At 53.2% G+C, this 25,171-nt stretch overlaps 1 protein-coding gene across 1 annotated transcript in view; it reads right to left on the reverse strand.

Annotated features, from left to right (window-relative positions):
- Positions 1–25,171, reverse strand: part of SGSM1 (small G protein signaling modulator 1) — a 59,555-nt gene that overhangs the window by 13,821 nt on the left and 20,563 nt on the right. The window contains exons 4-20 of the mRNA XM_014944822.1: positions 23,263–23,425; positions 22,366–22,518; positions 21,786–21,853; positions 20,999–21,144; positions 20,372–20,503; positions 19,693–19,817; positions 17,308–17,375; positions 16,725–16,888; positions 15,920–16,049; positions 13,694–13,832; positions 12,507–12,571; positions 10,972–11,117; positions 10,232–10,360; positions 6,772–6,954; positions 4,433–4,504; positions 3,036–3,614; positions 1,560–1,684 (exon numbers count right to left, since the gene is read on the reverse strand). Coding sequence (XP_014800308.1) covers positions 1,560–1,684; positions 3,036–3,614; positions 4,433–4,504; positions 6,772–6,954; positions 10,232–10,360; positions 10,972–11,117; positions 12,507–12,571; positions 13,694–13,832; positions 15,920–16,049; positions 16,725–16,888; positions 17,308–17,375; positions 19,693–19,817; positions 20,372–20,503; positions 20,999–21,144; positions 21,786–21,853; positions 22,366–22,518; positions 23,263–23,425 — 2,587 coding nt within the window. The remainder of the gene's footprint in view (positions 1–1,559; positions 1,685–3,035; positions 3,615–4,432; positions 4,505–6,771; positions 6,955–10,231; positions 10,361–10,971; positions 11,118–12,506; positions 12,572–13,693; positions 13,833–15,919; positions 16,050–16,724; positions 16,889–17,307; positions 17,376–19,692; positions 19,818–20,371; positions 20,504–20,998; positions 21,145–21,785; positions 21,854–22,365; positions 22,519–23,262; positions 23,426–25,171) is intronic.

The raw sequence follows: 25,171 nt of genomic DNA on the forward strand, positions 1-25,171 counted from the left end.
ACCCCACATGGCACAGCCCTGGATCGCCACCCTGCGATGGCCACGGCCATCGCAGGGTGTCGATCCAGGGCTGTGCCATGGTTTTTTGCATGGAAAAATAAAAAAAAAAGGGCTCTCTCTGCCCAATACCATCCCCCCTGCTTCGCCTCCCTGAACCCGGCATCCCAGGAAGCACCCAAGCCTGCAGAGATATCTTCCCATATTAGGTAACAAGTCAAAATTGTGGTCGGAAAGGACACGGATCCACTGCTGGCACAAAAGGGAACAATCTTTTCTACCCAACCCCACTAGTTTTAAAAAAAAAAAAAAAAAGATCTGCTGTATCAGAGGTCTCATCTCCGCAGATATCTCCGACTCTGGCTGTCAGATAAAGCGATGGCTCTAATGAAATAGCAGCTTCTCCTCATATTTGCAAGATGAGTAATAATATTTTTTAGTCTTCGCTGCCCCTGAAGCAGCCACCAGCTGCTGAGCTGGAGCTGATTTGAGGTGGGGAATGTCACACAGCAACCTCTTAGTCACAGGGACCAAGCAAAGAGAATGAGAAACGCGCCCAGGTATCGCTGTCTCCTGGGTAGGCACTAACCACCAGGTCGCTTCAGGCACTTCCTCATTAGCACCACAGCTCCGCGGGCTCATCCTCATTAAATTATTTTCCAGACATTAGCCAGGGAGCAGGTGGGCTGTGCTGGGTTCAGACCACGAGGCAGCTTGACTGGGCAGCCCCAGGGAACCCTTTGCTTTGGCCAATGACTCAGACACAAGGTAGTCACGGGGCAGAGCAGCACAAGGCAGGATGGCTGGACCCCTGACTGTAGCCCCACAGCTCTGGGATCATAGAACGGTTTGGGTTGGAAGGGACCTTAAAGATCATCCAGTTCCAACCCCCCTGCCCTGGGCAGGGACACCTCCCACCAGACCAGGTTGCTCCAAGCCCCCTCCAACCTGGCCTTGAACCCCTCCAGGGATGGGGCAGCCACAGCTTCTTTGGGCGACCTGGGCCAGGCTCTCACCACCCTCACAGCAAAGAGTTTCTTCCTAATATCTCATCTAAACCCCCACTCTTTCAGTTTAAAACCATTACCCCTCGTCCTGTCGCTCCCTTCCCTGATCCAGAGTCCCCATCTCTCCTGTAGCCCCTTTAGGGACTGCAAGAGGCTTTAGGGTCTCCCCAGAGCCTTCTCTTCTCCAGGCTGCACACTCCAACTCTCAGCCTGTCCTCACAGCAGAGGAGCTCCAGCCCTCTCATCATCTCCATGGCCTCCTCCAGACCTTCTCCAACAGGTCCATATCCTTCTTATGCTGAGGACTCCAAAGCTGGACACAGAACCCCCCCAAAGTGGGGTCTCACCAGAGCAGAGGGACTGAATCCCCTCCCTCGCCCTGCTGGCCACGATGATGATGGGACTTGGGGGAGGAAGTCAAGGAGGTGAAACTCAGTAACCAGAGCAAAGTTTGAGGTTCCAGCCTCAAGGTAAATTCAGGAAAACCAACCACCAGTGTCAGGAGCCTGCTCCCGTGGCAGGGACGGCCCCCACCCTCACCCCCATGGCTCCCACCTGCACATGATGTTGCGGAGTTTCTCCAGGTTGGCAGGGGTGAAGTACCAGTAGTTGCGGTCACACCGCTGCACGTCCTTCTCAATGCGGTGCAGGTTCACCGTGTACATGTCCAGTAGCTCTGGCTGCCCAAAACAAAAGCAAAGTTGTTTTGTTTTCAAATAAAAACCAAAAAGAAAGTTGCAAGGGCAATGGAGTGACAGGGCAGAGTTTAGGTGGAAGGTGGAGAGCCCCTGTAGCCCTTGGAGAACAAGTCTTAGGAGGAGAGGCTGAGGGAGCTGGGGGTGTTCAGCCTGGAGAAAAGGAGGCTGAGGGGAGACCTTCTTGCTCTCTACAACTCCATGAAAGGGAGGTGTAGAAAGATGAGGATTGGTCTCTTCTTCCGAGCCACAGGACAAGAGGAAACGGCCTCAAGTTGCACCATGGGAGGTTCAGATTGGATATTGGGAAAAATGTTTACACTGAAAGTGTTATTAAGCCTTGGAATGGGCTGCCCAGGGAAGTGGCTGAGGCACCACCCCTGATGGTATTTAAAAGATGGGTTGACATAGAGCTTAGAGTGATGTTTAGTGATGGTTTTTGTCAGTATTAGGTTGATGGTCAGACTCCATGATCTGAAAGGTCCCTTCCAACCCAGATGATTCTATGATTCTGTGTACACACAGCTGCAGGATTAGCACAGCACAAACACAGGTAAGTAGTGAAGCCCCCAGGAGGAACCCACTCAGCAAAGAAGTCCATACTTACAGAGTAGGTGACACCCGTGGAGGAGACAGTAGATGCTTCACCGTTGGCCAGATCAGCTACAGCCAGAGAATCCAGCTGTGGGTACAAGCTCTCCATCTCTGGCTCCTCAGAGAGGTTCCCTTCACTCTCCACCAAGCTTTGCTTTTCAGCTTCACTGTCTGCCCAGCTCTCAACCACGGTCAGGGCCACCGCGTCACGGTCACGCAGGACCCCTGCCGAGCTCTCACCCACAGGAACAAAGTCCACACTTCCATTGGTGGGAAATTCCCCTTCCAGGCTGTCTTGCCCCTCCAGCTTCTCCTCCTGTTGGGCACCATCCTGTGGGGCTGGCACATCGGACCCACCAGCCTTTCCCTGAGAGCTGGCCGAGGATTTGTTGGTTTCCAGGGCACTGTCCTCGTTGCTGAAGCTGCGCTCGGAGAATCCCGAGGCGATGGAGAAGTTCTGGGAAGAAGGGTGGCCAGAATCAGGGGAACACGTGCCGTTGGGAACCGTCCCATTAGGGATCTTGCTTGGTTTGCCATCTTCCAGCTGAGCATCTCCTTCAGTCTGTTCCACTTCGTCAACGGATTCAAACACCTGCAGAGCACGAGGAGAAGGACATGTGAGAGTGAGCAAACCGTTGGGAACGCGGGCATTATGTCCCCAAGAGCTGCATTCAGCAGTTTTACTGCTGAATGCAGCTCTTGGGGACATAATGACCCACTCAGCAAAGAAGTCCATACTTACAGAGTAGGTGACACCCGTGGAGGAGACAGTAGATGCTTCACCGTTGGCCAGATCAGCTACAGCCAGAGAATCCAGCTGTGGGTACAAGCTCTCCATCTCTGGCTCCTCAGAGAGGTTCCCTTCACTCTCCACCAAGCTTTGCTTTTCAGCTTCACTGTCTGCCCAGCTCTCAACCACGGTCAGGGCCACCGCGTCACGGTCACGCAGGACCCCTGCCGAGCTCTCACCCACAGGAACAAAGTCCACACTTCCATTGGTGGGAAATTCCCCTTCCAGGCTGTCTTGCCCCTCCAGCTTCTCCTCCTGTTGGGCACCATCCTGTGGGGCTGGCACATCGGACCCACCAGCCTTTCCCTGAGAGCTGGCTGAGGATTTGTTGGTTTCCAGGGCACTGTCCTCGTTGCTGAAGCTGCGCTCGGAGAATCCCGAGGCGATGGAGAAGTTCTGGGAAGAAGGGTGGCCAGAATCAGGGGAACACGTGCCGTTGGGAACCGTCCCGTTAGGGATCTTGCTTGGTTTGCCATCTTCCAGCTGAGCATCTCCTTCAGTCTGTTCCACTTCGTCAACGGATTCAAACACCTGCAGAGCACGAGGAGAAGGACATGTGAGAGTGAGCAAACCGTTGGGAACGCGGGCATTATGTCCCCAAGAGCTGCATTCAGCAGTTTTACTGCTGAATGCAGCTCTTGGGGACATAATGCCCGTGTTCCCAACGGTGGGGAGGGAGGAAGATCTCTAGATGTGCACAGCTCACTAAAGGAACCAGTGGAAGAAAGCCTGGAGGACTTAAGGGCATGGTTGTGGCTCCACACCTTTGCTATAATGAGAAGACAACTTCAGCCTGGGCATCTAGCTCTCTGTCCCAGTTTAACCAGACTCTCGGGAGGAATTTCTGGGCACAGCTTTCAGCCCTTAGGTTCCTCCCTGCCTGGATTTGGGCAGGTCAGTGCTCGGTCATTTGCACAACTCGGAGCCCACAGTCCCTGCTCCAAAGGGCTCCGCTTTATTCAGCGTAATATGTCAGGCAGAACGTCATTTAAACAGGTTGGTTAAACACATGGTTACGAACATACGGAACAGCCAAGGGCCCTCAAGTGTGAAGGCCACCATGGGGGTTGGTCCTTCAAGCCCGGGCAGAGCCAAGCACCACCAAGCAGTGGGAAGTTCTGACCTTAGTGGCTCCAGAGGCAGGTTTGTGAGTTATTTACCTCCAACTACCCCTTCCGTTTGTCAGAAATCATGATGGTTATTGACTAGTGATCAGCCCAAGCCCAGGCAGAGCTGTCAGGGGGTCTGAATGAGCAAGAGGGGACAAGGTGCTGCCACCCACCTGTGTGCTGGAGCTGGAGTTGGCCAGGGTCTGAATGAGCAAGAGGGGACAAGGCACTGCCACCCACCTGTGTGCTGGAGCTGGAGTCGCTCTGCAGCCGGGCGTGATTCTGGCGGCCAGAGCTGCAGCTCTGAGAAGACTGCAAGAGAGAGGGAAAAGGCCAGTGAAAAGGCAAAAAGCGTGATGTCTGGAGTCACAGGGGGAGGCTCAAGCCACACTACCAGAGGTGGACACATCTGCATGTAAGGAACACGCAGGAAACGCATCCAATAAATTCTCCTATTTGACCCATGAAAGACCTTCACACGACATCAGCTCTGCCCGGCGGATTTGTCACACAGCACAGACCCTGCCTCAGCCCGCCCCTGACATTTACTGCTGGAGAAGATGACAAAAAACAAAAGTCCCGAGCCAATCCGTTTGTTCAAACACTGTGTGTTTGGGGCTGAAAGGAACTGCTTTCTTCTGGCCTCCAGAGAGGTCACGCTGTCTCCCTGGAGTGCAAATTTCTACAAATCTCTGTCCTAATTTGGCAGCAATGTGGCTCACCCCATCTTAGTTTACATAAACGATGAAGTCACAGGCTATAAAACAATCCCTCCGAGCATATTAATGCTTCTTCCTTTTCTTACAGGACAAATATTGATGTTTTCAGCCAGCCTCGGCTGAGGCAGCCCCTCCAAAAGTCAACAGCACCCTTTTCTGGCTTCCAGCTGAAGCACAGAAGGAAGCCTCGGGCTTTGGATCTACCAGAGCTCAGGGCTCTGCCTGGTGGGATCCCTCTGAGCAATTGAGGCTTTGTCTAAGAGAGAGTCCTCCCCGTTATCTGAGCCACCCCCAGACCAGGCTCGGAGCAGCGCTGGAGCCTGCAGCTGCTCCAGCTGCAGGGAGCTGGGATGCACAGAGCATTGCAATGATATCACACACAAACAATAGGGTTTTAAGAAATCACGGCATTTTGGGAACGGCAGCAGGAGTTGTCCCCACCCTCGTATTGTGGGGTGTTCCCTGGGCAGGGCTCCGATGGGGAGAGGAAGGGCGACAGTTTTCCTCCATTACCATGGGAGCATTTTATAACAGGAAATCTCAGGTTGGGATGGGAAAAGGGTGAAATTTGCTTGTATTCACTCCTCCAGCTCCCCTCCCAGCCCACGTTCCCAGAAGGGGACACAAAAGAACCACCACGGTGCAGATGCTGTGGGGATGGGAACGATTCATGGGGCTCTGATGGTGCAGCCCCCTCTGCTCCTGTGTCACCAGGACCCCACTTCAGACTTGCCTTCCCTCATCTCTCCCTCTCACGGAGCCTGCACGGCTGGGGCTGAGCTCATCTCTTTCCAAAAACATCCCCAGAGGAAACCAGACAATGTCTCCAGGGAAGCACCTACCAGGCCCTTTTCAGCTTGGCCTCCATCCACCACCGGTGAACCCAGCACCACTCGCTCTGCTGCGCCGGGCTCTTCTCCTCCAGGAAAAAAATCCCACACAGAAACACTCCCCCGGACTCTGTTCCCAGGACTGCCTTTCCTCAAACAGGCTTTTCCCTCCACACCCTTTGGTTTGGGCTTTGGATCTAACTCCTCACCGCACTGCTAAAAGGCAGTCCCATGGAGCTGGATGCTGGGACACGGTGTACTGAGGCTGCCCTGAGCCCCACCAGCTCCTTCACAGCCTGTCCTAGAGCCACCCCACTCCTCCTGCCCCCAGGCAGCAGCCCAAGCTGCTTCTGTGCTGAGCAGCTGATGAAAGAGGGAGCCAGGAAGCCCACTGACCTGCTTCACAACCCCTCAGTGCCAAAAAGAGTCTTCCTCCCTCCTCCTGTTTCTACACTGACTTCCAGGGAGCTAATCCTGATGTGCCCCAAAGGTGGAAATCAGGTAACGAATATCTGCTGCTCTCCAAAAGTACCCACAAGGAATGTTTCACAGGACTGGTGAGAGTGTCTGGATTTGGACACACAGCTCTGGGGTCTGGCTGCCCCCCTCCACCCTATGCCAGGACCCCCCATCCTCTCCCTGGCATTCAGGCCTTCTGTGCCCAGCACCCTCACCCAGGGTCACGGATGCAGAGGTGTTCAGTGCCGCTGTGGCTACAAGAATCAAAGCAAATTTGTTAAAACTTCAATTGATCACTCAGGCTGCAGACCAAAACCTCTCAGTCAGTGCAGGATGGAAACTGGGGTCATACTGAATGAGATAGTGCAGGAGACACCCGCTCCTCCCACTAAACACTCTTGAAAAACAGGTAAGAAAGCTCCAATCCTGACTTTCCCAGATTACAGTGAGTAACGAAGCGCAGAGGCAGGCAGAGGTCAGGGCAGGAGGGTGAACAAGAACCCTATCTCCATCCCTCCCTGTAGCACAAGCCAACAGGGAGCCTGGGTGGTCCCAGCCCTCCCACCCTCACCTCGTTGCTGATGGTGGAATCCCTGTGCATCATCCTCTGGATGTGGGAATCCAGGCTGGCCCCTGAGGAGCACTTGGCCAGAGCTGCTGCGTGTGACTCCTTCTCCCGCTGGCGGACGATGGCCTCGCAGCCCAGCCACTCGGCCATGGTGTGCTCGTAGCAGGTACGGATCTGGTCATCAGCCTGAGCATTTGGAGACAGACAGAGTCTTTGAATGGATGCCCCTAGAACAGCCCAAAAATAGGTGCCTCCTCCATCCCCCAAACAGCCCTGCACAGACAAGTTAAGTGTATGTTTGTGTTAACTATGGCCAGACGAGACAAAGTCACCCATCTCCAGCACAGTGACAGCCAGAGACTGACCCACAAAACCTCTCAAGAATTGGGATAGAAAAATGACCATCCATCTCCCTCCTGCCTTCCAGAGGTGCACAGGGCACCGAACGGGAGCAACCAGCAGCTTGGTCCTATCAATTCCTGCTTATCTGAGTCTTCCTCCCACCTCCTGTCTACAGCCGCGGTACGAAGGGGACACAACACCCGGTGGGTGCACAGGGTGGACTCTGGCATAGACACTTCAAGGGGTGAAATACCCAGGGCACACCAGTGCGATGCCCCAGGCTGCTGTGCTGGCAGCACACCCACACCAACCTCTTTCCTTTCCGCCTCCGTCATCCCAAACTGATAATGGCCCAAAAGGAAGGGCCAGACAGCCTTCCTGATCTCGTGCTGGATCCCACCATAGTAGATCAGCCGCAGCAGCTCCTGGTCCTCATAAGTCTGTAGGAAGAGCTTCAAGTCAGTGCACAGATGCAGCCAGGGCCAGAGACCATCAGCAAGGGCAACCCCAGCCTGGCCATGCCACCTTTGAGGATCCAAAGTGCTGCCCAGACACTGACCACCTACAAACTCACTGCCCATCCACTGCAGATGATCTCTCAGGTCTCTGCTCGGGCACCAGAGACTGATCAACAAAACCTCTCAAAAATTGGGATAGAAAAATGACCATCCATCTCCCTCCTGCCTTCCAGAGGTGCACAGGGCACCAAACAGGAACAACCAGCAGCTTGGTCCTATCAATTCCTGCTTATCCGAGTCTTCCTCCCACCTCCTGTCTACAGCCACAGCACAAAGGGGACACAACACCCGGTGGGTGCACAGGATGGACTCTGGCATAGACACTTCAAGGGGTGAAATACCCAGGGCCCACCAGTGCGATGCCCCAGGCTGCTGTGCTGGCAGCACACCCACACCAACCTCTTTCCTTTCCGCCTCCGTCATCCCAAACTGATAATGGCCCAAAAGGAAGGGCCAGACAGCCTTCCTGATCTCGTGCTGGATCCCACCATAGTAGATCAGCCGCAGCAGCTCCTGGTCCTCATAAGTCTGTAGGAAGAGCTTCAAGTCAGTGCACAGATGCAGCCAGGGCCAGAGACCATCAGCAAGGGCAACCCCAGCCTGGCCATGCCACCTTTGAGGATCCAAAGTGCTGCCCAGACACTGACCACCTACAAACTCACTGCCCATCCACTGCAGATGATCTCTCAGGTCTCTGCTCGGGCTTAAGTAGAGTCAGAGGCCACTGCGGGTGGACATTTTGGGAAATACGGGCTCACCACAGCCAGAAAGTGGCCCACCAAAGTCACCCAAGGCCACTGCTCTGCCTCTGAGCACTGTCAGGATGACAGGACTGTGGCACTGGCCACAGCTATCCCACCGTAACGGTGTGCCTGGACCCCCCTCCAGACCACAGCACTCAGGGTGAAAGACACAGGCTCTGAATAGAAGAGGTTAAGGAGAGCAACCTTCAGTCCCTGGCTTCCACGTATCAAGGATTAGGATTCCCCTGGGCTCTGTGCAGCCTGGGACAAGCTCTCTGACTTCTCAGGGAACTTCTCCATGTGCTTTACCTTACCATGCTAGAACTGCTTAAGTGGCACTGCCCTGGACGTCACAAGCCCACCACAACTGGCACGTCCCAACACCAGCGGCCCTACCGTGCTGTCCTGCAGGTATCTCTGCCATATGTCCACAGTCAGTCCCGAGCTGGCGCTGCAGGGCACATCTGGAGACACGATGTTGTGGTTAACCAGGGCCGAGAGGTGGGTTCGCACCGTGGAGAGGTGTCTGCAATAGGCCAGCCCTGCATCAGGCAGAAGCAAATATTCAGCTGGGGAACTTAGGGAGCCACGAGGATGAAGCACAGGAGAAAGCTCTGATGAATCTGGTCCCTGAACGAGATCCTCTGAAGCCACACTCAGCAGCAAAGCAGGGAGTCTATTGGGACAGGTCATATCTCATCCTCTAGTACCACCAGCACTGCTGCTCAAGTCCAGGGATGAAAGTTCAAACATTTGCTCCCAATCCTGAGCGCATCTACATAGGGCCCTGCATGCAACAAACTGGTCCCAGTAGCCTTGGCCACTGCCCTGCTGCCTCAGCACCACTACTAGCCCAGAGCCCAGGACCTTATTTGTCCCTTGCCCATCACACATCTCGAGGCATTGTGGATGTGACAAGTACTCACAGCCGTAGAAGGCCCGGGAGAGGATCTGGTACTTCATATTGTCACACAGGAGCTTCAGGGGAGCTCTGCCAACAAAAAAATATTGGACGTGAGGAGAGGGAATGCTCCCGTGTGTGCCCTCAGCCCCTGCTTTGATGTGACCATTCCAGCTTTACCTTCAGAGGTGCACCACCAGAGCTCTGCTCAGCTTGGGAGCAGCAACTCTTGCTGCCAGGACAGGACCACAGAGCAGCTGAGATGTCCCAGATGAGTGGGACAAGCCTCACTTCAGCATGGACATGTCCCACCGGCATCTGCAAATGGTCCCTGGACAACCTAGCTCTGGTTCAGCCACCCAGCTGGGCTTTTGCCTGTAACCCCTGTTTTATTTCACCTGTATTTCTCAAAGCCAGCAGCAGCAGAGCTGTCGTACCTTTCGTGGCTGCAGCCGTTGGATGGCCCACCATCAGAGGAGCCACTCTGAGAGCAGGAGGAGCAGGAGGACTTGCGGGTGCTGGGCTGCCACATGGGGGGCAGGCCTGCACCCGATGTGTCCATCAGGTCCTGGGGCACTGTAAGAAGACAGAGAGGGGAGCATCAGCTCGGTCTGGCACGGCCCCAGCATCAGGTGAGCCACAGGAGGTCAGAGAGGAGAGCTTTGATTAGACAACACAGAATCCCACACTCTTCCCAAGGAGCCTCCAGCAACCAGGTAGGATGCACACCAGGTAATCGCAGCACCATCAATGGTGAGCTCAAGAGAAAGGAAAGGAAACAAAGAACATTGATGAGAGTAAGAACCATCTGCTAATTAACTACAGTGCCTTCAGCAAGATAATCTTAAACTGCTGAGCGCCAGGATGGACTCTGGCATAGACACTTCAAGGGGTGAAATACCCAGGGCACACCAGTGCGATGCCCCAGGCTGCTGTGCTGGCAGCACACCCACACCAACCTCTTTCCTTTCCGCCTCCGTCATCCCAAACTGATAATGGCCCAAAAGGAAGGGCCAGACAGCCTTCCTGATCTCGTGCTGGATCCCACCATAGTAGATCAGCCGCAGCAGCTCCTGGTCCTCATAAGTCTGTAGGAAGAGCTTCAAGTCAGTGCACAGATGCAGCCAGGGCCAGAGACCATCAGCAAGGGCAACCCCAGCCTGGCCATGCCACCTTTGAGGATCCAAAGTGCTGCCCAGACACTGACCACCTACAAACTCACTGCCCATCCACTGCAGATGATCTCTCAGGTCTCTGCTCGGGCTTAAGTAGAGTCAGAGGCCACTGCGGGTGGACATTTTGGGAAATACAGGCTCACCACAGCCAGAAAGTGGCCCACCAAAGTCACCCAAGGCCACTGCTCTGCCTCTGAGCACTGTCAGGATGACAGGACTGTGGCACTGGCCACAGCTATCCCACCGTAACGGTGTGCCTGGACCCCCCTCCAGACCACAGCACTCAGGGTGAAAGACACAGGCTCTGAATAGAAGAGGTTAAGGAGAGCAACCTTCATTCCCTGGCTTCCACGTATCAAGGATTAGGATTCCCCTGGGCTCTGTGCAGCCTGGGACAAGCTCTCTGACTTCTCAGGGAACTTCTCCATGTGCTTTACCTTACCATGCTAGAACTGCTTAAGTGGCACTGCCCTGGACGTCACAAGCCCACCACAACTGGCACGTCCCAACACCAGCGGCCCTACCGTGCTGTCCTGCAGGTATCTCTGCCATATGTCCACAGTCAGTCCCGAGCTGGCGCTGCAGGGCACATCTGGAGACACGATGTTGTGGTTAACCAGGGCCGAGAGGTGGGTTCGCACCGTGGAGAGGTGTCTGCAATAGGCCAGCCCTGCATCAGGCAGAAGCAAACATTCAGCTGGGCAACTTGGGGAGCCATGAGGATGAAGCACAGGAGAAAGCTCTGATGAATCTGGTCCCTGAACGAGATCCTCTGAAGCCACACTCAGCAGCAAGGCAGGGAGTCTATTGGGACAGGTCATATCTCATCCTCTTGTACCACCAGCACTGCTGCTCAAGTCCAGGGATGAAAGTTCAAACATTTGCTCCCAATCCTGAGCGCATCTACATAGGGCCCTGCATGCAACAAACTGGTCCCAGTAGCCTTGGCCACTGCCCTGCTGCCTCAGCACCACTACTAGCCCAGAGCCCAGGACCTTATTTGTCCCTTGCCCATCACACATCTCGAGGCATTGTGGATGTGACAAGTACTCACAGCCGTAGAAGGCCCGGGAGAGGATCTGGTACTTCATATTGTCACACGAATCTGGTCCCTGAACGAGATCCTCTGAAGCCACACTCAGCAGCAAGGCAGGGAGTCTATTGGGACAGGTCATATCTCATCCTCTAGTACCACCAGCACTGCTGCTCAAGTCCAGGGATGAAAGTTCAAACATTTGCTCCCAATCCTGAGCGCATCTACATAGGGCCCTGCATGCAACAAACTGGTCCCAGTAGCCTTGGCCACTGCCCTGCTGCCTCAGCACCACTACTAGCCCAGAGCCCAGGACCTTATTTGTCCCTTGCCCATCACACATCTCGAGGCATTGTGGATGTGACAAGTACTCACAGCCGTAGAAGGCCCGGGAGAGGATCTGGTACTTCATATTGTCACACAGGAGCTTCAGTGGAGCTCTGCCAACAAAAAAATATTGGATGTGAGGAGACAAAATGCTCCCATGTGTGCCCTCAGCCCCTGCTTTGATGTGACCATTCCAGCTTTGCCTTCAGAGGTGCACCACCAGAGCTCTGCTCAGCTTGGGAGCAGCAATTCTTGCTGCTGAGATGTCCCAGATGAGTGGAACAAGCCTCACTTCAGCATAGACATGTCCCACTGGCACCTGCAAATGGTCCCTGGATAACTCTTGCTGCCAGGACAGGACCACAGAGCAGCTGAGATGTCCCAGATGAGTGGGACAAGCCTCACTTCAGCATGGACATGTCCCACCGGCATCTGCAAATGGTCCCTGGACAACCTAGCTCTGGTTCAGCCACCCAGCTGGGCTTTTGCCTGTAACCCCTGTTTTATTTCACCTGTATTTCTCAAAGCCAGCAGCAGCAGAGCTGTCGTACCTTTCGTGGCTGCAGCCGTTGGATGGCCCACCATCAGAGCAGCCACTGCCCTGCTGCCTCAGCACCACTGCTAGCCCAGAGCCCAGGACCTTATTTATCCCTTGCCCATCACACATCTCAAGGCATCGTGGATGTGACAAGTACTCACAGCCGTAGAAGGCCCGGGAGAGGATCTGGTACTTCATATTGTCACACAGGAGCTTCAGTGGAGCTCTGCCAACAAAAAAATATTGGATGTGAGGAGACAAAATGCTCCCATGTGTGCCCTCAGCCCCTGCTTTGATGTGACCATTCCAGCTTTGCCTTCAGAGGTGCACCACCAGAGCTCTGCTCAGCTTGGGAGCAGCAATTCTTGCTGCTGAGATGTCCCAGATGAGTGGAACAAGCCTCACTTCAGCATAGACATGTCCCACTGGCACCTGCAAATGGTCCCTGGATAACCTAGCTCTGGTTCAGCCACCCCACTGGGCTTTTGCCTGTAACCCCTGTCTTATTTCACCTGTATTTCTCAAAGCCAGCAGCAGCAGAGCTGTCATACCTTTCGTGGCTGCAGCCGTTGGATGGCCCACCATCAGAGGAGCCACTCTGAGAGCAGGAGGAGCAGGAGGACTTGCGGGTGCTGGGCTGCCACATGGGGGGCAGGCCTGCACCCGATGTGTCCATCAGGTCCTGGGGCACTGTAAGAAGACAGAGAGGGGAGCATACCATTCCAGCTTTACCTTCAGAGGTGCACCACCAGAGCTCTGCTCAGCTTGGGAGCAGCAACTCTTGCTGCCAGGACAGGACCACAGAGCAGCTGAGATGTCCCAGATGAGTGGGACAAGCCTCACTTCAGCATGGACATGTCCCACCGGCATCTGCAAATGGTCCCTGGACAACCTAGCTCTGGTTCAGCCACCCAGCTGGGCTTTTGCCTGTAACCCCTGTTTTATTTCACCTGTATTTCTCAAAGCCAGCAGCAGCAGAGCTGTCGTACCTTTCGTGGCTGCAGCCGTTGGATGGCCCACCATCAGAGGAGCCACTCTGAGAGCAGGAGGAGCAGGAGGACTTGCGGGTGCTGGGCTGCCACATGGGGGGCAGGCCTGCACCCGATGTGTCCATCAGGTCCTGGGGCACTGTAAGAAGACAGAGAGGGGAGCATCAGCTTTCTTGCTGCTGAGATGTCCCAGATGAGTGGAACAAGCCTCACTTCAGCATAGACATGTCCCACTGGCACCTGCAAATGGTCCCTGGATAACCTAGCTCTGGTTCAGCCACCCCACTGGGCTTTTGCCTGTAACCCCTGTCTTATTTCACCTGTATTTCTCAAAGCCAGCAGCAGCAGAGCTGTCATACCTTTCGTGGCTGCAGCCGTTGGATGGCCCACCATCAGAGGAGCCACTCTGAGAGCAGGAGGAGCAGGAGGACTTGCGGGTGCTGGGCTGCCACATGGGGGGCAGGCCTGCACCCGATGTGTCCATCAGGTCCTGGGGCACTGTAAGAAGACAGAGAGGGGAGCATCAGCTCGGTCTGGCACGGCCCCAGCATCAGGTGAGCCACAGGAGGTCAGAGAGGAGAGCTTTGATTAGACAACACAGAATCCCACACTCTTCCCAAGGAGCCTCCAGCAACCAGGTAGGATGCACACCAGGTAATCGCAGCACCATCAATGGTGAGCTCAAGAGAAAGGAAAGGAAACAAAGAACATTGATGAGAGTAAGAACCATCTGCTAATTAACTACAGTGCCTTCAGCAAGATAATCTTAAACTGCTGAGCGCCAACCAAGGCAGAAAACACTCAACCCAGAGAGACTCGAGAGAAGGGGCTGCAACAGACCGTGACACAGATGAAATCAACCGTTGTCCCAGGAAGAGTGGATCACTGAAAGGGAAAAGCCCCCATCTCTCAAACGTTAGGATCCCCTCCAAGATTCGGGGGAAGACGGGAGCATCCAAATCACACGACCGGAAACAAAGGCTTTGACGAAGAAGAGGAGAAGGACAGCAGGAGCAAGTAGCTCTTCATGTTGTCACTTGCTAAATCCCTGCTTAAACTCAGCTGGGAGAGGGCTTCCTCACTCACCCTTGGACTCTTCCTGCTTGTGATACTGAAGAACTGATACCAGCAAAAAAAATAAATATTGAAATATTTCTATTTCCCTCATATTAAGCAGGTGTTGATGGGTCAGTGACAGTCAGCAGTGACAGGGGACACCTCTGCAGGAATTGTCAAGTGACAACACAGGCAAGCAGTAGGACCAGAGACAAATGACAGCTGCATTACACTGATGCTGAGTGGCCCCCAGAGCAGCAAGGGGAGGTCGGGACGTGATGGGGAGGCTCATGAACCATTTAGGGATCACCACTATCTTGCTTGCAGCTGGAGTCCTCGCCTTCTTCCCTCTCACAGCAGCGATGGAGATCACGGACGGAAGGAATGGATGAAAATTACCATTAATGGTAACTAGGGACACAGAGAGAGGACAAGGGCACAAATGAAAAGGGGAGAAAGGGAGGATCTGTAGAGAAGAAAGAACCGACACGGTTCCACCCCCCTCTGGGAAGGTCCACAGGAACCACACAGACTTTGATGATGCCAGCTAAGCAGATTGCAGCAATTCATTTCGCAGCAAATCTGGCCCCCAGCATGGAATTTTAAGGGGTAGATCAAAAGAAAGCTACAGAAAGGAGCATCTCTATCTCCTATTTTAGCCTCAATCAGGTTTTTATCTGACTCACTGAATTGTGTTAGTCAGCTAAAGGCAGGGAGAGCTAAGTATAATCTTAACTGATGTCATGGAGGAGTCACAGGAGATACAATTGCCCCCTTCTAGCCTCAAAAATATAGGAAGTTTTTGATCATATTTCATGTTTTTTTAAAAGTCTTCTATTGCATTCTTAGTTTTGCCCCTTATAAAGTCATCTACGATGTTCCCAGAGATCAAAAATTTGTTCTTAGTATCCCACAGGAGAGCGAGGACAAATGTACAGTCCCTTCAACCAAGTGCATCGTTCAGGTCATTCACCACCAGACGTTAAGAGAGATTTCTGGTTTGGTGAATCCAGCAGCATCCTCTCCCTTGCCCTGCGAGCTGTGGAGTGAAGACACATGGGTCAAGCCTGGCAGCACACAGAGAAGGGTGCTGTAACCTCTGCTTTGTACTGCAGAAACAAGGCTGAAGGAACGTTGTTGGATTTAATGCAGTTCTTGCTGAGTTGACCTGGTGATAGCAAGGGAAGAATCAGCCCTGGGGGCTTGTGGTGGTGAAAAGTGATCCCCAAAGAACGTGACCAAAGTCAACCTCATGTGCAAGAATTTTTTTTCCAACCATGAAGGAGGTCATGGCCTGTTGTGCAGCTGCAGAAATGAAGGATTCAGTAGCAAGTGAAAGGTTAAAACAAAAAAATAAAACCCCAGCCCATACATGAAGTCGAATAAAAGGCAGAATTGTTACAGGCAAAGCCCATTTCTCTGGAACCATTTGCTGGCACAAATTGCAATGTGTCTGTCAGTGGTGGGTCTCTGGCTGCTCAGACATCCCATCATAACCCACCCCAAACGCCCTCTGCCCACGTACTCACCAAATTCAGACTGTGTCCCTGGGTAGATTATTCTGAAAACATAATCTGTGGCTTCATCATCTTCCTTGTCAGACGCAGACTCGGAGGAGCCCTGGGGACTTCGCTTCCTCAGCTTGGGAAACACCTTCCCCTGGGTGAACAAAACCAACTCGTGACAACCCATCCCACCACAGCCACTGCCTGGCTTGTCAAATTCCTCTCCAACAAGGGCACATCCTTTGTCAGCCCGGAAGATGTTTGCAGGTCCCCCGTGCTGGAGCAACCTTTGGATTCGGGGAGGTTCAGGTTGGATATTAGGAAAAATTTTTACACTGAAAGGGTTATCAAGCCTTGGAATGGGGTTGTGGTTGAGGCACCATCCCTGGAGGTGTTCAGAAGATGGGTTGACATGGTGCTGGGGGACATGGTTTAGTGATGGGTTTTTTGTCCGAGTTAGGTTGATGGTTGGACTAGATGATCTTGAAGGTCCCTTCCAACCTAGATGATTCTATGATTAAGCTTTCAAAGACACAGTGAATATTGGACCCTGTTTGTGCACAGCCGTGAGAACCAAACCAACCAGGCCTCATGGCCAACACCTTCATACCACATCCCTTCCCATTTCCCCAGGAGGTTCTGTTTAGGTGGGGAAAGCCATGAGCTAAACCAAACTGCAGTATTTCAAGCCCACCTCCCTTGCTTTCAGGAGGGGGTTTGTCTAGAATGCAGCAGCCACTGACAGTGCCTCCCCCCCAGTTCTGCTCTGAGACACTCCAGCCAGAACCCGCAGTGCTGTGGGCTCAGGAACAAGTTTTGGGGTGCCTACCTTTCCCCGCTGTGACCAGAGGGGTGGATCCAGCTGCCCGTGGGGCAGGAGGCCATTCTCCAGGCAGGACAGGAACTGCAGCAGGTGTCCTCCTCTGGGGAACCGCAGTGGGGGCCTCTGAATCCCATCCTGGCTCACCAAGACAACCGTCCCACCGCTGTCTACTATTAGCAAGAGCAGAGAGGAGACACACACATGAATGAGGGAAACACTACCAGCCAAAACTCCAGATGACAGGCAAGGAAGTACGGGGAAGTGTCTTTCTGGTGTGCAAAACAAAGAATTTCTTCCCTGTTTGGATTCTTCCCTAAGCCCATCACAAGTCTGGGGCCCTAGAGAAGGTTTGCCTGGGAGCCAGCACCCTGGGAAAGCAGAGAGCACTGCCTGGCCAAGCCCCACAGCCAGGAGCTGGTTTAAAGGTTCTCCTAGAAGCACTTACATAGCTTACATAGTGACCACCCAGAGCTCTGGGTGTCTGTCCTGGAGCTGAATCCAAACCTCCCCATTTAGGCACTCCCCAAAGATCTAATCGTGCAAACGTCAGGGTGACAACACCCTCCAGCAGCCCCCACTCTGGCCTTACCTTGCTGGTGACAGTGCAAATAGACGATCTCCTCCAGGCGAATAGTCATGGCGTAGTCCCAGTACACGCTGGAACAGAGGGAGAGGGGAAGTCGTGAGCTTCAGGGATGCAAGAGGCTCTGCTTCTGCTCATATCAGCCCCAGATCCTGCCTCCAGAGGAAGCTGCAGAAAGGATGAGGTCCCAGCAGCAGCGTGACTACCACAAAGCCAGCCCAAGTAAGTGACAGCATCCCTCCAGAGCCAGTTACTGTCCCTGCCACTCCAGCTCAGCCAAGGCAAGTCCAGTCCCACCTGCCCTGGGCTGTTCCTCTACCCTCACATCATTCCCAGACATGGAAAACTTGCCCATTGATCCTGGGAATTGCAGGGAGGGATGTGGAGCCCTTCAGAACTGAGCACTCTCCTCGGGGCACCCCAGAAAGGACTCCTCACCCTGCTGGGGTGCTGGAGAACCCAGGTAGGAGCAGCCCTGGAGCCCAAAGGGAATGTGCAGTGAGTGCAGTCTGAGCCTGGGCTGCTGCTTTGCTGAGCTCCTGTCAAGGGAGGGGAAAATAAACCCCTCCAATTTGTGGGATTTCTCAAAGCTGAAAAATAGGCTTGGGCCCAGCTGCTTCTGCTGGAGAACTGCACTCCTGAGCACCAGCACCTCGAGGTGACAACAGATCTAGGAAATGCTGGAGCTGCTGGTCACCAGGGAGGGCAGAGGGACAGAGAGACACCAGGAGGAAGCCAGGGAAGGGGATCTCACCAGGAGACACATGGCTTCACACAAGGTTTTATTTCTGTGCAGAGCCCAACGAGAGCTCTGTGAGGGTGTCAGCCTTTAATGACATCCCACTTCTTTCCAAGAAAGCAATTTCCAGGTTCTGAGCAGCATTATCTGTCACTTTACAAAAATAGTGCTTAATAAAGACAGTTAGAGATGGGAAGGGGTGCGTAAGAGTCATCCCTTGTAGATTCATACTTACTTTGTCATCTGACTCCTCTCTTCCTTGGTCACGTCTTGACACTGGGAAGTTTTAGAGCTTAGGCTGATGCCCAAGTCAAGAACTCAGAAAAGTAGTGTAGAGATGAAAACAGCATTTTAGGGGGAGGGTACCAGGCATAAAGGAATGGCCCAGGGGCCAAGAAGGAAGGGGAGATGAAAAAAACACAGGTAAACAAAACCCCCAAAACTACAATTGAGAATAAACAAGACTGAGAACAAGTTTTGCTGATGATGACCTTTACTTCAGGTCAAAGAATCAGTGTCCTCAACATTCCAGCTTTCCTGGAGTGTTTGCTGGTGGAAAGGGATTTTTTTTTTCCTTTGTTCGATTTCTCAGGCAAATTGGGACCTGTCACAATTCTGTTGTTTGTTAAAACAAGTGCAGCTCTTAAGAGAAATGCCAGGAGCCCATAAGGCAATCTCAGGCCAAAGGACATGGCGATCCACCCTGCCCAGCAAACTAAGCAGACTTTGGAGGAATAAGCTCCAGGGACTCGGTTAAATCCAAAGAACTTTGAATACCTGCAAGTGGGATCAGGAGCAGGCTCCAAACAACACTACAAAATGGCACAGACTGTCACCAAGGTATGATTATCTGGAAACCCCTCTCTGCAGATACTCTTCCTACTCTTCTCCTATTTATGAGCTCCTCAGCTCCCCAGATGAAAATAACCACAATGAATCTGAAAGCACTGCTTAGTGTGTAGAGAGGGCATTCTCCTGGGAAATTCCCCAAGGGCAATAAATGAAACCACTTGGTGTCTCTCAGAACAAGCACCCACCAGTTCCCTCGCTGAACACTTCCCAGCAGCACTACATGGGATCAGGAGCAGGCTCCAAACAATGCTACAAAACGGCACAGACTCTGTCACCAAGGTATGATTATCTGGAAACCCAGTGGGATCAGGAGCAGGCTCCAAACAACACTACAAAATGGCACAGACTGTCACCAAGGTATGATTATCTGGAAACCCCTCTCTGCAGATACTCTTCCTACTCTTCTCCTATTTATGAGCTCCTCAGCTCCCCAGATGAAAATAACCACAATAAATCTGAAAGCACTGCTTAGTGTGTAGAGAGGGCATTCTCCTGGGAAATTCCCCAAGGGCAATAAATGAAACCACTTGGTGTCTCTCAGAACAAGCACCCACCAGTTCCCTCGCTGAACGCTTCCCAGCAGCACTACAGCACCTCACACCACCTCCTGTAGCCACCTCTCCCACCACCTCAGGCCTCCTCCCCTTCCCTTCTCCTCTTACAGACTCGAAGATGATTGATTTGCTCTGCACTCAGTGGGAAAACTCATCGATGGCCTTGGACACCAGATCCAAACTCTGAACCTGGGGAACATTTGCCTTCCCCCTGCCCCACGTCAGGGTGCACTCAGTGACAGTCACCTCTTCTCATAGTCCAGGTCCCCCACAGAGCCGTTCATCAGCTGGTTGGGAGTCCACTTCAGCGCCATGATGTCGGCAGTTTGGTGAAGGGACAGATATCCCGGGATTGCCTCCATGTCATCTCGCTTGAGAAGAGAAAGACAGGGAGAGAAAGTGGTGAGAGCAGGCTGGAAGAACCAGAAGCACCACCTCAGGTAGCCTAAAGCTGAGACGTGCCGTGGAGCACAGCCCTGGACCATAACACAGCCCTGCCTTCTGCCCCTGAGCCCATCCACTCACCAACAGTGACAAACCCATGGTGGCCCTGCAAAACCTCCCAGCAGAGACAACAGGACACCTCACCAGCTTGGAAAAGAGCCGGGAGCAGCTGCCCAGCTGAGGCAAACTTAACAGCTCCACTTAAGCAGTTTGCATTTCATTTATTCGACTACAATAAGCAGGAAGGGACAGGAGGAGGCGTTTTGTGGCCAAGAGAGGAGCCTGTTTCTACTCAGACAGAAGAGCTCTTCCATTCAGTTGGGAGGATCCATTACCAGGACCTCAGCAAACACAGCCCAGTCACTGCCCTCCCAGATTAGAAATAAGCCTGTGCTTTTCTCCAAAGAGCAACTTGGGACAGAATCTCCTGGCGGGGAGCAGAGCAGTGTTGTAAAACCCAGATGCCCCAGCAGGTACTTACTGGCTGCACCAGGACGTTGTTCTTGCCGTAGAGGAGCGTGGCTCGGGAATTCTGGTGCAGTGACTCCACGTAGTCCCTGGCAGACAGTGACGGCCGGTCATCCATACTGCCACTCGAATGCCTCTTCTGAATCTGGAAGAGATCCACCTACAAACGTGAGCTCAGCACAGACACCTCTTGCTTTCAGAAACCTTCTCCTGAAAGCTCTTTCCCTCCTCGCTTTTACACTTAAGAAAGTCCCTACTAGAAATCTTTCCCTTTGCGTCCTCTAAGAGGATTCCTGGCTCTGGCCAAGCTTGATTCTGTACTTAGAGAATCCCCAGGAGTGTGCTTTGTTTGCAATAAACAGAGCAGACTTCAGCTGCCTTTGCTTTTCGATCAAACATGCTGTTCCCAAAGGGTGGAGAACCCCAAGATGCAGCACTGCCTTGGGCCAGCACGCCTGCAGTCTCCATGGCCCGCCTTCCCGGCACTTCTGGCTTGAAGACTTCAAGTAACCACACACTTTTCTACCTTCTCTCCTCTGAAGGTTTCACACCCCTGTTGAAGCAGATGGAGCCCCAAGCCCTGGTGATGCCTGTTCATCCCATCACTGGGGACTGTCCCTCCCAGCTGTCCCCGACTCACGCAGAGCGCCGGGCGCTTGGTGGGTGAGTCCTGGCGACAGTGTGAGCTGTGGATCCGGTGCCTCTGAACCAGCTCGTCAGCTGAGGGGTCTGTCCAGAAGTGGTCGGCCGTCTTCATCTTCGTGTACTCCAGCGCACAGGGCCCCACTGCACAGAGAAGAAAATGGCAAACATCAAGAAGCCATCGGTGTTGTTCTGAGCTCTCTGGTCACTTCTCACATCCCCGGAGCCCAGCGTCTCAGAGCAGGGCTGGTGGGACAGCAGGCAACAAGGCACCAGGCTTAGCACACACTGCTGCGTTGGCAGGGGGATTGAAACTAGGTGGTCTTTAAGGTCCTTTCCAACCCAAACCACTCTAAGATTCTATGGTAACAGCAGTGAAGAATTCAGAGGAGCAATAACCCACTGAACACACCAAGCCCTGCACTGCAGCTCCCTCCTGCTTCCCAGCCCCTGGTCCCAGCCCTAGTTTATGCCCATCAGTGTTACTGAAGCCTGGCAAGAAAAGGAATCCCTGGCCCCAGCCCTGGTTTATGCCCAGTGTTACTGAAGCCTGGCAAGAAAAGGAAACCCCAAGCTCAGCCTTAAGACTCTCTGTCTCTATTCACTGCTCAGCAGTTGGGCATCATGTGGCCTTTACAACCACTCCACAGGGCTACCTGTCTAGGGCTACTAAGCTTTCTGAAGTTCTTACTAGGAAAACAATTGCATTTCACATCCCAGGGATGTGAAACTGGGAACAAGTTTGAAAAGCAAGCTATCGAAGTAGGGCAAGAGGAGAGCGTTACCCAGTAAAGATGCAAGAATTGGCCCATCCACAGGATCCATCAGGAGAGCTTCTTTCTCATAGTACTTACTAGAAGAAATAAAAGAGAGCAGAATGCTGTAGCATTTCAGCCCCCTGGGACTGCACAATGACAGAGACAGTAATTTTAAATCACTGTAATGCCCTTCTCTTTCTGTATCACTCCTTGATGGTGAGAGGGCAAGAAGCCCTTAACAGGCTGTTTCTGCTCATTGTGAAATTCCTGGGGAACAGACACCCTCCCGCAGCACATTGGAAGCATCACCATCTCCTAACAAAACATCCCAAGGACTGGAGATGACACCTCTCCAAGAGAGGACACCACAGCAAGGAATTTTCAGACAACAAGGACGATGTAGTCCTAACAACCCAGCTGTCAGCAGAGCAAGGGTGGCCTGTCTTTATTTTAGGGAGTGTATGGTGGCCACCAGCAGCAGGGACTGGCCTGTCCCATCCAGGGACTTCTCTGGCGCACTTGGACACGGCTCAGCCAGCAACACCTCCAGGGCAGACGCTGGTAGAGAGTTTGGAGGGGCAGATGGTTGGCCTGTGCCAGCACTCACCTGCTGTTTTCTACCAAGTAATGCACGATTTTATCCAAGACCTTCTCAAAGAGGGCTGTGCGGATCCAGAGGTGCTTGATGGCTTGAGGAGACAGGTTGGGCAGCTTTGGCATCTTGCGCACGTTCTCCGGGACACCCTGGGCTTGATTTCGTCTTTAGAGGTACAAGGCAGAAGACAACAACATCTTATCCCTGAGCACTGCAGGAGCACAGGGCACTCACAGCACCTCGTGGGGCAGGGAGTCAGGGTTTCAGCAGTGCTGGCTGAGGGATGCCCAGGGAACTGTGTGGGGACAAGGCTCTGGAGACTGCTCCCTTCATCTATTCCACCCCTACTCCAGAGGGCCCACATATGTCCTCAAAAACTGACTTCAATGAATAGGTTTCCTACTGTAAATGTACCCTAGAATAAGGCCCTGGCTCAGCAGAGTCCTCCAACCCACACGCCTCTTCCCCTGGTGCCTGAGGACAGCAGTTTGCAAGCGAAGAGCAGCATAAAAATCCCTGCCCCCAGGTAGTGGCACCATCCATCTCCCTGGTTCCTGTCCAAGGATGAGTAAGCCACTCTCAAACACCAGCTGAATTACAGCAGGTTCAAGCCCTGCACATCGAGGCAGACCACATTTGGTTCCAGTTGGCTTAGTGCACTGGTCCATAAACCATGACAGCTCAGGAGCAAACATGCTTAACTGTTCTTAAGCACAAGAAAAGGGGTGGAGGATGTAAGAACTTGTCCATCCTAGCTTAAACCACAACTGGAACTTACAGTCTCCAAGAAAAACAGCCAATTCAGAGGTATCAAAAGCCCAAGACGGGACTCTGCTCCACGGAAAGAGCAATTCCTCCTGGACATTGCCACCTATTACAGGTGGGGTAACAGCGATGCCAGTGCCTTACGCATTCTCAATGAGCTGCTCCAGGTCCTGCACCTTCTTGCAAAGCTCCTCTGCCAGAGGAAAGCTCTTGCCCACCTTCATAAACAGAGCTGCTATCTTGTTGCTGCGCAGGAATCCCGCCGCCCTCCGCTTCAAGCCGTACAGGACACAGGCTTCCACCGCAGCTGCAACAGAGCAAAGTCATCACTGAAGTGGCAGGAGAACTCACAGCCCACACCACAACATCCCCCTGCATCCATTCCCTTACTCCACAGCAGAGAGGCTTCCCAAGAGGAAACCAGTGCCACGTCCTGTTCCTGCCCCAGCAGACAGGAGACTGGGGAACCCAGATGTCTCCTGGCCCAGAGCAGCAGAGAGCGGTACGGCTTTTCTGCCCACAGAGCCATCAGTTCTGCTGACCATACAGAGCTACAATTTCAGTTTTTGGTGGCACCTATTAGAAGTTTGGCTAATCTGAACAGAAGGGCATAGCTACAATTTCAGTTTTTGGTGGCATCTATAAGAAGTTTGGCTAATCTGAACAGAAGGGCATGAACTGCAGGTGTGCAAACGAGTCCAGCAGAGGCCACAAAGATGGTCAGAGAGCTGGAGAACGTCTTCTGTGAGCACAGGCTGAGAGAGTCAGGGTTGTTCAGCCTGGAGAGGAGAAGGCTCCGGGGAGACCTTATAGCAGCCTTCCAGTCCCTAAAGGAACATCTCCTGTGAGCACAGGCTGAGAGAGTTGGGGTTGTTCAGCCTGAAGAGAAGGCTCCAGGGAGACCTTATAGCAACCTTCCAGTCCCTAAAGGGGGTCCAGGAGAGATGGGGAGGGACTCTTGATCAGGGAGGGGAGCGACAGGATGAGGGGTAATGGTTTTAAACTGAAAGGGGGTGGGGGTTAGATGAGATGTTAGGAAGAAATTCTTTGCGATTTTGATTAGATACCAGAAAGAAATCCTTTGCTGTGAGGGTGGTGAGAGCCTGGCCCAGGTTGCCCAGAGAAGCTGTGGCTGCCCCATCCCTGGAGGGGTTCAAGGCCAGGTTGGAGGGGCCTTAGAGCAACCTGGTCTGGTAGGAGGTGTCCCTGCCCAGGGCAGGGGGGTTGGAACTGGATGATCTTTAAGGTCCCTTCCAACCCAAACCATTCTATGATTCTATGATGTACGTACTTCTATGGAGAATTAATTTCCACCTGTTAAAGTAAATTCAGGGTCTTCCTGAAATCTCCTGACAGGGACTAGTCAGGCAGACTAACTTGTCTTGGGCTCACTTATCTGACCAACCATCAGCCTACAGAGACCTTACTACACCGGTGATGAAATGGGAACGTGCAGCTTCCAGACCACAGAGGTGGTGTCTCTGTGCCCCCAGGAGCGAGCAGTCTGCGCTGATGTGCCAAGCTGGTGGCCTGGATCAGGATTTCTCAGAGTGCTTTGTTCATTCATAAAACAGAGCAGGAGAAGGGACCTGGACCACTGTGCTCGCAGCCCTTTGTTCTGAAAATGCCGGGATCTGGCTCCGCTACACGATATCCTGAGTGCAAACAAATCGAAGCTGCTGCTTCCAGCTCCGCACCAGCACGGTCGCTGGTACCAGAGCGATGATTTTCCCAGCAGAGGAGCCACCAGCCCGTGATGTGGCAGTAATTGCACGGATCAGGAGCTGCCAAGAGCCCGCTCGTACAGAGTCTCTCAGTTTAAGCCTGTGGGAGTAAACAGTTTATCTGTGGTTTAACAGCTTGAAGCTAAGTGCGGCCACACAGCGACGCATCTTCTCTGCTCCCCTGGCTAGAGGGGTCTGAAACCATTTCAGGTGATTGGTTTGGCTACGGGGCCAGCAGCCCCAGACAAGCCTGGGACAGAGGACAGGCTTTTGTAGTGTCATTGGGGAGGGCACTGCCAACAGAACACCAGACTTGGGGTCCCTCTGCA

Source organism: Calidris pugnax, unplaced genomic scaffold (genome assembly GCF_001431845.1).
Source record: "Calidris pugnax isolate Ruff unplaced genomic scaffold, ASM143184v1 scaffold139, whole genome shotgun sequence".
In the NCBI taxonomy this organism is placed as follows: Eukaryota; Metazoa; Chordata; class Aves; order Charadriiformes; family Scolopacidae; genus Calidris; species Calidris pugnax.